The sequence below is a fragment of the Scardinius erythrophthalmus genome (genome assembly GCF_964197995.2).
Source record: "Scardinius erythrophthalmus genome assembly, chromosome: 10".
NCBI lineage: Eukaryota > Metazoa > Chordata > Actinopteri > Cypriniformes > Leuciscidae > Scardinius > Scardinius erythrophthalmus.
The window spans coordinates 23,647,594-23,663,218 of record NC_138230.1 but is presented as its reverse complement, the minus strand read 5'-3'; the positions used below and the strand labels follow the sequence as shown (position 1 = coordinate 23,663,218).

General features: G+C 38.0%; 1 protein-coding gene across 1 annotated transcript in view; it reads right to left on the bottom strand.

The window, feature by feature from the left end:
- ints8 (integrator complex subunit 8) overlaps positions 1-15,625 on the bottom strand; it is a 52,022-nt gene that overhangs the window by 14,694 nt on the left and 21,703 nt on the right. Inside the window, exons 11-16 of the mRNA XM_081375837.1 lie at positions 6,123-6,264; positions 5,905-5,975; positions 5,429-5,604; positions 4,095-4,225; positions 3,814-3,924; positions 3,117-3,321 (exon numbers count right to left, since the gene is read on the bottom strand). Coding sequence (XP_081231963.1) covers positions 3,117-3,321; positions 3,814-3,924; positions 4,095-4,225; positions 5,429-5,604; positions 5,905-5,975; positions 6,123-6,264 — 836 coding nt within the window. The remainder of the gene's footprint in view (positions 1-3,116; positions 3,322-3,813; positions 3,925-4,094; positions 4,226-5,428; positions 5,605-5,904; positions 5,976-6,122; positions 6,265-15,625) is intronic.

Below are 15,625 nucleotides of genomic sequence, written 5' to 3'. Positions count from 1 at the left end.
CGTGAAGAACACTGTAACAAACTACAGCATCCTCTCCTAAAATATGAATTCCACTTCATCTGATTTCATTAGAATAACCACAGAAACCCAAATAGCTTGTTTTGTCAGAAGAATAAACTCAACACTTGAAAAAAACTCAAATCACTGTTTTAGCACAATTTGGTTGATCACATCCTGAGTAAATGATCATTAACTAATGGGAGCAGGTGGACCTTCAGGCCAAAATCTGCAGAGCGGAACTGACACTCACCTGCCTTAAAATGTGCAATCCAAACTATCCAACGCTACCTTAAAGTCCCCCTGAAGTCAATGATTTTATCCCTTAAAACTCATCTTTGATAACCAAAATTACATACTTAATAGTTTTTTTCCTGTGAAAAAAGCATCATGCCTTACAATAGCTTGAATGTAACTCTACACCCTTGCTTCATGTAGAATCAGCGGAACCATGAATATGCCAATTAGTCCCACCTCCACTCACTCACACCAGCTCATAGATCCACTCGTTGACAATCACACATTGCTGTTATTTTTTTCACTGCAGTTTTAAGGAGAAAAAAACTCAGCAATGGTGTTGACTTATGAGTTTGCACATGGTTTGTCTTAAAAGCGTATTAAAACACCACATAGACAAAACTAGGGCTGGACCCGAATATTTGAATATTCGTTCAGTGGGTTGGTATTAGATTTGAAAATTTGACATTTGAATATTCGGGGGGTTTTTTGGGTTTTTTTGCACACCTGGCATCCCCCTCGAAACGGTTCTCATTCGCGCTTGAATATGTTTAACACTATAAAATCTGGTGAAATACAATACTCTTTTTTACAATTATCTTACATAGCCTAGCCATTTTTAATAGGATGGACAGTTGAAGGAACCCAACCTCGTTATACTTAATAAATATATTTGCTTCTCCTTGGCCTACTAAAGTGTTCCTGCAACCGGAGTGTTCTCTGGCTAGAGCAGAACAGCGGAGTTTGTATGGACAGAAGTGCATGCCTGAGCTTGTATTTTGGGTTAAGCTGCATTGCTTTGACATTGTGGAAAATAGAATAATAGAAACAAAATGTATTAGCCTTTTTACCTGTTATTATCAATCTAAAATAATCTCGTTTTTAATTTAACTTAATTTTGTTTTGCGTTATTTCAATTTCATTTTCCTTTATTTAAATTGTTTTTTTTTATTTAAATCTACCCTTTACTGTGTCAGTCAGAATTTTTTTATTTGTTAGTCAGAAAAATATTAGACTACCTTAAAAGTATTGCTTAAGTTAACAGACCTGTGTGTATGTGTTTTATATCACTAGTGCAGTGTCCGTTCTCGTTCTCATATAAGCCCTGCCCGCGTGAGGCGCGTCGCTTCCCGCTCGCGCTGTTCTGTAGTTTACTAAAAGTTTATTAATTCTGAATGTGTCGCGTCTCGTGTGTCCATCTATATTGCACCAAATGCCGCACTGCACTCCCTTGTGAAGTCGATTGGATGAACGGTTCTCGAAATAATCAAAATGCAAACGCACAGACAGACTCAGAGATTCCTGCCTTTATTAGAGAGAAGAATATGTTCAGCCCCCTCTCTCCGAAGCTTAGAATATTCAATGTTCCTTACTACCGAAGCTTCGAAGCTCAAAAAATTATATTTGGACCAGCCCTAGACAAAACAACATTAAAAACTTGATTTTCACCACAGGGGGACTTTAACAACTTTGCCTTCTATCATATTTCTTAGACTAAAAGAATTTTCTCTTTTTTATGCAAGCACTGCATGTTTAGATCAATTCTGTGCAGATCTACTAATAACCAAGGACAGACTGGCATGAAAACTGAAAGTGAATGAATGTTGGAACACTTTTGTCAGTATATAGTTAAAAAAAAAAAAAGCCAAAGAAATTTACATAAAGATTTGCATCAATGCCAGCCTGAGTGAGCAACAGTTACAGTATATCTACAGTATACGGTCAGATTAATTTATTGCCCTTAATAGTTTCTTTACATTGCCAGAAGTGAGTGTAAAAGACCTTGCTCTTATTCAGTTCAAAGACCTCCTGTTAACCGTGCGTTCACACTGCCGCCGGCGAGAGCGTCAAAGTGGCCGGAAGTCATTCATTTTCAATGTGAGCCGGCGGTGAGCTCCGGCGAGGGTGGCGCGCGGCGCATCTTGGACAGCGAGAGAGGTGTGGAGAAGTTGAAGTCAAGGCCCTGTCCCAAATGGCACCCTAAGCACTCGTGGTCTTCCTACGAGTCCGCACTTTCGTGACGTAATGCCGCTTTGACTGTCGGGAAGAGTCTGCATCAGTGCGGGTTGGGCAAAAGTGCGTATCGAGGGCGCATATCGATCGTAAAGGGGGCGCTCGCGACCACCCTTCTGAGGCCTAAAATGACAAATGAGACACCCTATGGTCTCACGGACTTAACGGACAAGCGCACGCGGCAGCCATTGTAAGTTCACAAGACCGAAAGTGCATATGAAGTGTGCCATTTGGGACAGGGCCCAAGTCAACTGTATGGTAATGAGCTATGACGCGATTCGGCGGCAACCGGCAGCAACCAATCGGAATGTAGAAGTGCTCCGTTTGAGAGGATTCCAGGGAACGCAGTCCTGTTAACTTTGGTTCCGACCACATTAGTTCCCAAGCAAAATAGAGGAGAGGTTGATCATTTGAATTTGATAAGAAGGCGCGCAACACTATTTATAGGCAAGATTTTCATGCTAGAATGCTTGTTTTTCAGCGGGAATGCAAATTAGATTAGCACTTAACCATGAACACAAGCCACACCACACAAATGGCTTTTAATTGGCTTATTTCATTAGAAAAAATGTCACTATAATTGTTAAGTTCTTTTCATGGATCAATTTCTTACTTTCATATTTAAAAGATTCCATGAGGTTAACTTATACCCCACTTGGTCAGTCTGCAAAAATAACGATCGACATGCTTGTTTGCTTTGCGGCCCCTTTAAATAAAGTTTTATAAAAGACCAAGCATTCGATCTATGTCAGAGCGTCCACGAATCTTTCCACGGCGTCATTGGCAGGGCGGCAAAAGCAACTTTTGCCGCTCTCGCCGGCGGCGGTGTGAACGCACAGTAAGAGACCTTGTAACAGTAGACAGAATACCATGTATCCTCATCTCCAGATATCCGCGGACCCTGCTGACCAGGTCGGATGGAGGCCTCTCCATATTGCCTTCGACAGCACTCGCCTCGTGTGCTCTGACTTCCATCAGCAGTAGCTCGTTGAGCATGACCTGACGCAGTTTAGGAGAAAACTCCGTCACCAGCTCCAGGCACGCTGTGAACAGCTGACGAGCATGCACAAAATCCTGCAACACCCAAAGAGATAAAAAAGGCTAAGTCACTAAGATATATATCCTGTTTGGGTTAAATTCCTGATTAATTAAACTTAATTAAACTACCTCAGTTTTCAAAATGAGTAACAAAAACGTGGCACTTGGAATCACAAGATTGGATAACTGAAGTGTGCCTATGCACGTAGGTGATTTTGAATTAATATTTCATGTCGATATACAATGGTTACATACTGTTAAAACTAATTGTGGTGTTGATATCTTTGTAAGACTGCCAACTCTATAGAACAGTGGCAAGGAAAACTAATTTTACCTTACTCAGAGAGCCCTATAGTGGTCTGGAGCATTCACATTTTTATGACACAGTTTTCTGACACGGACATTTAGTCCTCTAAGGACCTCTGAGTAACTTTTTTAAATTGACGCTCAAGGGTTAAGAAGCTGTTTTTTTGGTGTGCATGTAAACATGCTGAATGGTGTTAAAGTGAGTCTTGTACAGATACACACCTTTATACTGATGCAGTGTAGACCTTTGGCCATGAGGATGTACACCAGGTCTCTTGTCAGGTTGTCTTTTATTGCTAGTATGATGTTTACATAGTCAACAGGAATCTCCCACTACAGAAAAAAAAGCATATAACTCTAAACTAACTTGACACTTTTTTTTCACAATGTCAACAATTCTAATTAATTATTTTTAAAAATGTTAATTGCTTTATGACAAGCATTTTTTGGTTTGCGAATCGGTTCACAAGTTGATTTGCTGCAAAACAAAAGTCTTTCCCGACCTTACTGTTAACCCTCCAGAAGGGTCGCTCGGCCATCCCATGCAGCTCGATGAGGATTTGTCGGATATGTCGAGCATCCAATGACAGAATGAGCTGCTGTTCAAGCTGGCTGATATTCACACTGGCAGACACTGTTGAGAACAAGACATAAATAGCACACCACAACCAAAAGCAAGTAAAGCTCCTCATATCATAATTAGGGCTGTCAATCGATTAAAAATTTTTATCGCGTTTAATCGCATGATTGCCATGAGTTAACTCGCGATTAATCGCATTTAATCGCACATCTTTTGATTTGTTCTAAATGTACCTTAAATTAATACTTTTCAAGTTTGTAATACTCTAATCAACATGGGCATGGATAATTATAGATGCTTTATGCAAATGTATGTTTATTATTGAAACCATAGTCAACATAGAGCATGAAGACGAGACATTGAAGATGTTTCAAAGGTCATAGATGTTTTTCAAAGAACTTGTTCATGTCTATTAGACACGTGTAGAAAGAACAAAGAAATACCAGGTTCCCATTCTCTTTCTTTGCACTGAGCAATTTACTAACACAAACATGTTTAGATTTTTGCATGACAGGGCAGCTCTTCTGAAAATGCTAAATGTACATTTAGCAGAATTATTACATTATAGTTTGTCTCTCTCTGTGCCTATTTTGATTTAGCTAAATTCTCCATAAAACTGTTTTCATTGGTATATTTTACTGTTTCTGTTGTCAAACAACGGAATGAATATGAAATAGTGACTGAAACGCGACCCATTAAGACATAACTAGCTCTCCCTTTCAAGATGTTAAGTTAATCTGCACAAAAATCCTGATAATCGAGCCGTCGTCTGATGAAATCAAATACACATACGATAAAGACAATATCTGTGCTCTGATTTCGGCTATACTTGTAAAATTAGAGAAGCAACATAATATCTGTGTTTAACTGAATTAAAGCGCTGCTCCTCCGCGCGAGACGCAGAGAAAGAGCGAGAGAGAGAGGCGCGCGCGCGTGCTGGGAGAGCAGTACCGGCGGTACCGGTAGATTCTCAGAAACTAAATAAGGTTTGGGCGCTTTTTTGAAGGGAAAAAATAGCCAAAGGGGTCTGCAATGTCGCTAGGTTGGCAACACGGTGTATCTCCATTTCTCCAACTAGGGGTTGGGCCACGGGTCAAACAAAAAAAACGCGCTGCGTTAATCGCGCGTTAAAAAAATTAGTGCCGTTAATATGATTTTCCGTTAACGCGTTATTAACGCGCTAACTTTGACAGCCCTAATCATAATATAAAAAAAAATCATATTGTCACGATTAAATATCTGTCCGTCAGTATGTACCAGGTATATCGTAGAATGAGGGCAGTGATTTGGCACTGAGGTTGACTGTGGCTGAGCTCTTCCTCATCTGCTCTATCAGGATCTTCTTCTCCTCATCTTGAAGAAGTTCATTGAACAGTTTATGAGATGACACCATGAAGGCCAGAGAAACATCCTCCAACCGGTTACAAACAGTCCTACAATGGAAACAAGAAAGAAAATCTAAAATCTCTGAAAAACAGACAAGCTCAAAGCTCAAATTAACAGAGAGACGTCATGGAATATTTGTGTAATTGTAACACAATAGGAACATTTAAAATGAAATATAGTAGTGACAAAGTGAAAAAGAATATTATTGAAGTAAAACCCACTTTAAACAAATCCACCCTTAAAAACCATGTGAAAGCAAACAAAATGCAGGAAAAAAAAATTGAAAACCCATTTTCAAAAGTCTGGCTAGATGAAAATAGTATTTAAAACTATGCAAAGGTGCTCACTTGATGAAAAGAGCCATTTTTCTCTTGCTCGTTTCTGACAGGTGCTCCTTATCCAATGACCTTGTACACACCTGGAGACATGAGATCACTGAGCGTAAAAGAGCATTTCATTTAAAAAAAAGACCAGGTGAACTAGATCAGTTTAGAGTGAGAATGTAGTAAATTGAGAGAATGGAGTGTGCAATGTGTATGATTCAGTGATGCAGCAGGGTTTATACCTCAAGCAGAAAGCTGATGGTGTTTTCACTGGGTTTGAGAAGCAGCTGATGGAAGGACACACAAGGGACACCACCCTCCAATGCATCTCTTACTGCATTACACACACACAGTTTATGACATACTTCCTCCAGAGCCCTGTCCCTGTCACATAAACACAAACGCACATTAAAGGAATATTCTAAGCTTAAATACAACAAGCTCAAACTTTGAGGAATGTCATTTATCATATGTTGGCTTAACTAAACAAATTGTGTTTATAGTAAACCACTTATTATGGAAATCTATGGGGCAAGACATTCGGGTGAGTTTATGAACAAAAATATGAAGCTTTTACACAAATTCCTTAGTAAAAAATAAATGGTATTTGATCTTTTAGGTGGGACTACTTATCTAAAGGGCTTTTCACCCTGCGCTTAACCCTGGCATTTGAGAGGGAAAATATCAAATGGTCAAGTCAAATCACCTCACCTTTATTTATATAGCTCTTTTTACAATACAGATTGTTTCAAAGCAGCTTTACAGTGATAACAGGAAAATAATGCAACAAATTTTGTTTCTGCTGTTCAGCAGATCTAGAAGAAAATAGCATCATAGTCCAGCCAGACCAAAGTTATTAATTTAGTTCATTTATATATATAGACTATAGCCGCTCTAGAGAAAACAGTGATGTCATCGTCCAGCTCAGATCAGTTCTCATATAATGGTGTCAATGCAGGCAGATCAATAATATTGTTGACTATTAAGTGTCCCCAAGTAAGCAAGCCAAAAGCCAAAGGCGACAATGACAAGGAACCAAAACTCCATCAGGTGACAGAATGGAGAGAAAAAAACCTGGGGAGAAACCAGGCTCAGTCGGGGGGCCAGTTCTCCTCTGGCCAACGAACACCAACAAGTCATCACACTGGTATGGAGACGGGTTTCCGAAAATAATATCAGGAAAAAGTTGTATAAAATATGTATAATATGAGGATGTACAATGCTAGAGCCTTTATGCAAACAGGTAACGTGCTGCGGTCTAATCAATGACACCGACACCGCAAATATGCAAATAAAAACGTTAGGAATGTTGTACACTGTGAAAAGTCAGCTTACGAATCCCCAGCATTAACTGTGTGTGAAACAGGATAACCCAGGAATCTGTTAACCTGGTATTTAAAATGGCCCAGAATTGATAATTGTTTTTTTAACAGTTACATATAAACCTTTCAAGTAAAAAAATTGTCAAATGGACTACTTCCATTCACAACTACTACCGCATTCTACTTGTTGCAACTCAGGTGTTTCTGGTAACAGCGCTAGGGCTGTAGTCAACCAAAGAAATGCTTAGTCGACCAAAGTCCTGTTCTGCGCAACGATTAGTCGACAAAAAAAAAAAAAAAAAAGACGCGATGTTTTGACATTTAGTTTTTTTATTGACACCTGGGATCCCCCGCGAAACGGTTCTCATTCGCGCTTGAATAAGGCCTGCGACACACTGGCTGCTGGCGTGAGAGTCTCAGCTGCGTGGCGTGTCTGTTTTTATTTCGGCTCCCATGTTATCAGGTTGGAGTTTGCACACTGCCTGCGTGAGACACTCGTCTCAGGCGCAGCTCGAGCCATGCGGAAAACGCCTGCATGCTAAAAATAGAACCGACGCCTGAGTGTTCCAGCAACGGGAGTGTTTTCTTTATTTAAATTTAGTTTTTCTTTAGGCCTATTTACATTTCGTTTTCCTTTATTTAAATTTATTTTTTCTTTATTTAAATTTCGTTTTTTTTCTGTATTTAAATTTCGTTTTTTCTTTATTTAAATTTATTTTTTCTTTATTTAAATTTAAATTTTCTTTATTTAAAGTTAGTTTTTTTCTGTATTTAAATTTCGTTTTTTCTTTATTTAAAGTTAGTTTTTTTCTGTATTTAAATTTCGTTTTTTCTTTATTTAAATTTAATTTTTCTTTATTTAAATTTCGTTTTTTCTGTATTTAAATTTAGTTTTTTCTTTATTTAAATTTAGTTTTTTCTTTATTTAAATTTAGTTTTTCTTTATTTAAATCTACCCTTTACTGTGTCAGTAATTTGTTAGTCAGAAAAATATTAGACTACCTTAAAAGTATTGCTTAAGTTAACAGACTGTGTGCGTTTTATATCACTAGTGCAGTGTCCGTTCTCGGAGAATATTTCCTAAGCCCTGCTCGCGTGAGGTGCACCGCTTCCCGCTCGCGCTGTTCTGTAGTTTACTGAACTTTGTTTGTTTCTGTTAGTTTTCTGAACTTGTCGCGTCTCGCGTGTCTGTTTATATTGCACCAACTGCGACACTGCACTCCCTTGTGAAGTCGATTGGATGAACGGTTCTCGAAATAATCAAAATGCAATCGGACAGACAGACACATAGAGATTACTATATTCCTTACTGAGCGCGAAGCAGCAGTGCAGCCAGCCACAGGTGCGGTTCCCGAGTGTTCTACGTGGTGCGCTAAACTGTGGCGCTGATACAAAATAGTCTAAATTAAAGCATTTAAAGTTGGGGATAAAACATAGGCTAATTATATTTAGAATACAGTAATATATAACTGCTTATAAAGGAATAAATATCAAGGAGTAAATCAATGAAAAATTCTTTATTGGTGAAAAAAAAAAAAAATGCAACTGGTCGACCAATGAGAATGTCAGTCGACCAAGACGGCATCGACCGATTAGTCGACTAAACGACTAAAGTTGACAGCCCTAAACAGCGCACATACATACATGAGAATGCAGATTATACCTACGTTTTATGGCTGTTCTCTGCGTTAACATGAATAATCTTGAAACTGCTGAAATGTTCCTATAAATATTTTTTCTTTCCAACTGAGCATTCTGAATTATAAATACATACTGCATATTTCCCCACTAACCTAAAGCAGTCCAGTGCTCGTCTTCTCATTAATGGTGTTTTTCTCTTACTGATCATATTTCATACCTGTTCAGTTTATATTTTTAAATGAATTCGACTGATAAAAGGTATATCCTCCCATGGACAAGTGTTGAAAATTAGCATGATTAATTAAACAGCAATGCACACAGCGTAGAGAAGAATGACAGTCAACTACTTTGAATATTAAATAAGAATTTTGGGCAAATGATTGACAGTGAAAACTGACACAGAATAGTGATTAAAATATTTAATAAATTCATGGAGCATGCGACTTGTGATAATTTCAGCGTCTCAGAGCGTTTCGGTTCATTAAGCGGTTCGGTGCGCATAATTAACGAGAAGAAATCATTCCCTCTAATGACTGCACTGTATTCTGCATGACATCAAATTACACTGGATAATTCAAATGTCACCAAAGGCTGATTCAGGTCTGGGCTGCGCTTCCCAAAAGTATCGTGAGCTGAGTTGATCGTAGAGACCATTGGTGGCAATGGTTCTTCGATCTACATACAATGCTTTTGGGAAACGCATTCATCTCTGTCGTCTGTTCAACTCAGCGCTGTTGTCTTTCAGAGATATGGTCATTGTAAGAGAGGGTTGTTTGCATTCCCTTGCGTGCTTGTGGTTACCTACCAACACATAGGGAAAATATTTATGAAAAAGGTATTTCACATGTACACACACACAAGCACGAAAGCGTTTTCTACGCTGAACAACGCAATGCTATTTTAATCGTTATTAACATTTAAGTTTGTATTGTAATTAAACATGTAATTCACGCCCACGCCATATTCATGTTTAAATTATTTTGGCGGGTCTTGAGATAGATTATACTTGTCTAGGTGGATCCTGGAATGGAAAAGTTTGACTACAAGACACTGAAAATATACATACGGTAACCGGAAATAAATGAGTTGTACCATTTCAAAACTGTAATGCATCACAAAGTTCAGTGCAAGTAGTCCATTGGACAGATAGTTAAATTAAAACGCAACACACACACTGTGTTGTGATACATTCCTCTTCTTACCCTCATTACAATTTTGTGTGATTGTGCAGATAGAACACACAGTACCCGTCAAAAGTTTGGAAACATAACTATTTTTGATGTTTTTGAAAGAAGTCTCTTATGCTCATCAAGCCTGCATTTATTTGATCAAAAATACAGAAAAAAACAGTAATATTGTGAAATATTACAATTTAAAATAATGGTTTTCTATTTTAACACACTTTCAAATATAATTCCTTTCGGTGATGCAAAGCTGAATTTTCAGCATCCTTACTCCAGTCTTTAGAGTCACATGATCCTTTAGAAATCGTTCTAATATGCTGATTTACTATCAATGTTGGAAACAGTTGTGCTGCTTAATATTTTTTTAGAACCTGTGATACTGTTTTTTAGGATTCTTTGCTGAATAGGTTTAAAAAAAATAGCATTTATTAAAAATAGAAATATTTTGTAACAAAATTAACTCCCGTTGAAAGGTTTGGGGTCAGTTTTTGAAAGAAATTAATACTTGTATTCATTTTATTCAGTCATTAAATGTGTTAAATTGATTTAATAAATCACAAAATAAACAAGTGATAGAAATATTTTCTAACAATATAAATCCTTACTATCACTTGTATGAATGCTGTTCTTTTTAACTTTATTCATGTATGAATCCTGAAAAAAGTATCACAGGTTCCAAAAAAATATTAAGCAGCACAACTGTTTTCAACATTGATAATAACTGAGTATCAAATCAGCATATTAGAATGATTTCTGAAGGATCATGTGACACTTAAGACTGGAGTAATGATGCTGAAAATTCAGCTTTGCATCACAGAAATAAATTAAATTTTAAAGTATATTAAAACAAAACCATTATTTGAAATTGTAATAATAATTAAAATATTACTGATTTTTTTTCTGTATTTTTGGTCAAATAAATTCAGGCTTGATGAGCATAAGAGACTTCTTTCAAAAACATTAAAATTGTAATGTTTTCAAACTTTTGACTGGTACTGCTATGGCTTGACATTAACTTTTTTGCTCACCAGCCACTGTGGCTAGTGGTTTTCCAAAGTTCACTGGCCACAATTTTGTTGTTGGGAAATTACATTTTAGTTCGGCCGTGATGCATGTTATTGGATGCCCAAACAAACAGCACAACTGAGTTCATGTGGAGCATCATTTAGTTTGAACAAAGCCACTCTGAAACGTGTAACTTCCACATGTAAAAAATGTAAGCGTTGCGCTTCACTCTGAAACCCACCAAATTGCCAAGTGGAAGTGGCTGTTAGACGCCACTGCTGAAATCCATCCACATTTGGTTAGTTGACGAGTGTCTATGTCAAGCCCTGTATATACACATATACACAGGTTGAATATAATTAGGGCCCAAGCCCTGAAAGGGCGAAGGCCCTATTGTTTTCGTAAGGATTTTTTTTTTTTTTTTCTTTCTTTTCTTCATTATATATTTTTTTGCCTTTTTGCCACTTTTGGGGCCCTTAACATGCTCAAAAACTCTTGAAACTTTGCACACAGGTCAGAACCCGCGGCCATCAGGGCTGGACTGAAGCTGGTACCGGGGCGTGGCAGGGGGGCTCGGCAGCGCCCCCTGGAATGGGGTCCGAAATCTTGGTCCATATATCAAACACGCTTGCATGTAATAATATGAAACTCAGTACACATATAGATCTCATCGGGCCGCACAACTTTCGTGCTCTGAGTTTTACAAAAAACCAACAGGAAGTCGGTTATTATACGTTGTTTGGAAAACGCATACAATGGAATGTGAAATACTCCTCCTAGGGAATTCATCCGATCGCCGCCAAACTCGGTGTGAATGAAGTCAAGACATTGAGGATGAATTCTTGCGAACAGATTTTTGATATCTCGAACGGTTTGGCCGTGGCGAGGAAACGAATTTATGGCGAATAATGGGACACAGGAAGTGTGTTATAACTTCTGCATACATTATCTGATCTTGATGAAACTTCAGCAGTGTATTCGTTGTAAGAGGCCGATCACATGGATGTGACCTTTATGAGTCAAAGTTATAGCGCCACCAACTGGCAACAGGAAGTGTGTCACTTTCAAAATGCTTTGAAATCACTTTCTTATTTTTACCCGATTTGCTTCAAACTTTATGTGTATAATGTAGACACCCGGCAGATGTAGACCTGTGAAAGGATTATTGATATCTTAGATACTGTTGCCGTGGCAACGCATCAAACTTTAATATTTTTTTTCGGATTCTTTTGAGACTCTTCACATGCTTGAAAATGCATGAAACTCGACAGACACATCACATTTATTATCCAGTAGACATGTGCAAAGTTTCAGAAACGGGCGTGGTGGAATGGCTCAGTAGCGCCACCTTTAGTCAAAAATGGGGGCTTAGTTTTTCATAGAATTACAAAACTTGGTATGTATATTGTTGTCATCAAACCGGACAACTTTCTAATTTACAGTCATAACCTCAGACCCACAGGAAGTCAGATATTTTGGTTTGAAAGTGGATTTTCTGGAGAATTTTCTCTCTCTCTCTCTCTCTCTCTCTCTGTCTCTGTGTGTGTGTGTGTGTGGAGGGGGTGGGGGGGATTTGTCTATTCCATTTAATCTTTGTTTTTCAAGGTTTCAGGGGCTTTTGGGGCCCTTAACATGCTCAAAAACTCTTGAAACTTTGCACACAGGTCAGAGCCCACGGTCATCAGGGCCGGGCTGAAGCTGGTACCCGGCGTGGCAGGGGGGCTCAACAGCACCCCCTTGAACACGGTCTGAAAACTTGGTCCATATATCAAAAACTCTTGCCTGAATTAATATGAAACTCGGTACACATATAGATCTCATCGGGCCGAACAACTTCCGCACCTAAATTATTAGCTCCGCCCAACAGGAAGTCTGCTATTATGGGTTGTTTGAAAAACGCATGCTGTGGAATTTGATGTACTCCTCCTAGAGAATTCATCCACTCGCCTCCAAACTCGGTCAGCGTGAAGTCAAGACATTGAGGATGCTAAATTGCGGATGGATTTTTGATATCTCGAACGGTTTGGCCGTGGCGAGGAAACTAATTTATGGCGAGAAAAGAGAAACACGAAGTGTTATAACTTCTGCATACATTAACTGATCTTGATGAAACTTCAGCAGTGTGTTCGTTTTCAGAGGCCGGTCAGATTGATGTGACTATTGTGAGTCAAAGTTATAGCGCCACCAACTGGCAGCAGGAAGTGTGTCACTTTCAAAATTCTTTGAAGTCACCCTCTTATGTTTACCCGATTTGCTTCAAACTTTATGTGTATAATGTAGACACACGGCAGATGTAGACCTGTGAAAGGATTATTGATATCTTAGATACTGTTCGCCCCCTTGGAATTATAAGGTTCTATCTGCGTTCTGAGCAGTTTTGAGATATTGAGCTTCAAAGTTTTTGCATTACATATAGGAAAATGTATATGGGGAGCAAGTTTCTTTCAAACATGAAAATAACAGGGACCCTAAATGTATTCTAAATATACCGTATCAAAATCCTCTCAAATTTGTAAATGGGGATTTTTGGAATGGGTCAAATGCAGATAGAACCTTCTAATTCTAAAAAAACACTTTTCGCTTAGAATTATAAGGTTCTATCTGCCAAAACATTATTTGAACACTAAATATAAAATTATTAATGTTGTAACAATGTCTCAACATGTGTTAGAAAGTAAAATTTGATTCTTTCTATGACATTTATTTAATATTTTTAGCACTTCCATGTAATTAGGACATTTCAAATTAAGCAAGGTAGGTCTAAATATTTTGTCCAGTGCAGATGTTAATTTTTGGTACCAATTGGGTGGGTAATTAAACACATTATTGCAGAAATTGTTACTTTAATCTTTCTTTTGTTTAGACAAAAAGCAGCTACTGTAATACATCTGAGCAGGACTTTATTCCACCTACAGTGGGCCAGGTAAAATGGCTTTCTCTCTAGACATCAGTATGGCTGAAATAACATGCTAACGTTTATTGTTGTAATTAAGACGCCATCAATTAAATTGTTGATTTAACCTTTAAGGCTTAATATTGTAAAAATTAAGACATTTTAAGACTTTAAAAACTGCAAGAAAACAGCATGCATCAGCAAATTAATTCATAAAGTTTAATAATCATTGAAAAATGATTCACTAACTATACTATAATCACAAAAAAGGTCTCATTTTTTTCTTTTTTTCAAGGTCTCAAAAACTCATTTTTTAAAACACAGAACTATAATACTCTCTGTGACTCATTTTTTAAAACACAGACTTATACTCTCTATGACTCATTTTTTGATTGGTCCTCTTCTGTCCATTCGAAGTGATTGGCTCACGCAGATAGAACCTTATAGAGCCAAGTTAGAGTTCGACTTTGTAGATAGAACCTTTTTGTTTTTTCAATAAAACGTCCCAAAATGTACACAACTTAAAAAAACACATCACATAATGTAAATAAGTTGTCACAGAATAAGAATATGTGAATAACTCAATTTTGACAAAAATGTCAGATAGAACCTTATAATTCCAAGGGGACGTGTTGCCGTGGCAACGCATCAAACTTTAATATTCTTTTCGGATGCGTTTGAGACTCTTAGCATGCTTGAAATTGGATAAAACTCGACAGATACATCACATTTATTAGCCAGTAGACATGTGAAAAGTTTCAGAAACGGGCGTGGCAGGGGGGCTCAACAGCGCCCCCTTGAACGGGGTCTGAAAACTTGGTCCATATATCAAACACGCTTGCATGAATTAATATGAAACTCGGTACACATATAGATCTCATCGGGCCGAACAACTTTCCCTCTGTCAAGTTTCACGCCAGCCCAACAGGAAGTCGGCTATTATGGGTTGTTTGGAAAACGCTTGCTGTGGAATGTGAAATACTCCTCCTAGAAAATTCATCCCATCCCCACCAAACTCGGTGTGCATGAAGTCAAGACATTGAGGATGCTAAATTGCGGAAGGATTTTGGATATCTCGAACGGTTTGGCCGTGGCGAGGAAACGAATTTATGGCGCGAAAAGAGAGACACGAAGTGATATAACTTCTGCACACATTAACTGATCTTGATGAAACTTCAGCAGTGTGTTCGTGGTAAGAGGCCGGTCAGATGGATGCAACTATTGTGAGTCAAAGTTATAGCGCCACCAACTGGCAACAGGAACTGTGTCACTTTCAAAATGCTTTTGACAAAATGGGGGTGGTTACTTTTACCCACAGTTACAAAAATCAGTACATATATTGGTCTCATCGAGCCGGACAAGTTTCTAATTTACAGTCATTAGCTCTGACCAACAGGAAGTCAGATATTTTGGTTTGAATGTGGATTTATTTGCAAAATCGGCCGCTGAATTTTATATATATATATATATTTTAAAGTGACAAGACAGAGAATATTACTTGTCCTATATATATATATATATATATATATATATATATATATATATATATATATATATATATAACATTTATATATATAAATATATATATATATACATATATATATAAATATAGCTGCGAGCAGCGATGGAGGGCCCAAGCCGGTGACACCGCCACCCCGGTGCCTTTAGTGCAACTAAATGCACCAGGGTGGCGGTGCCAC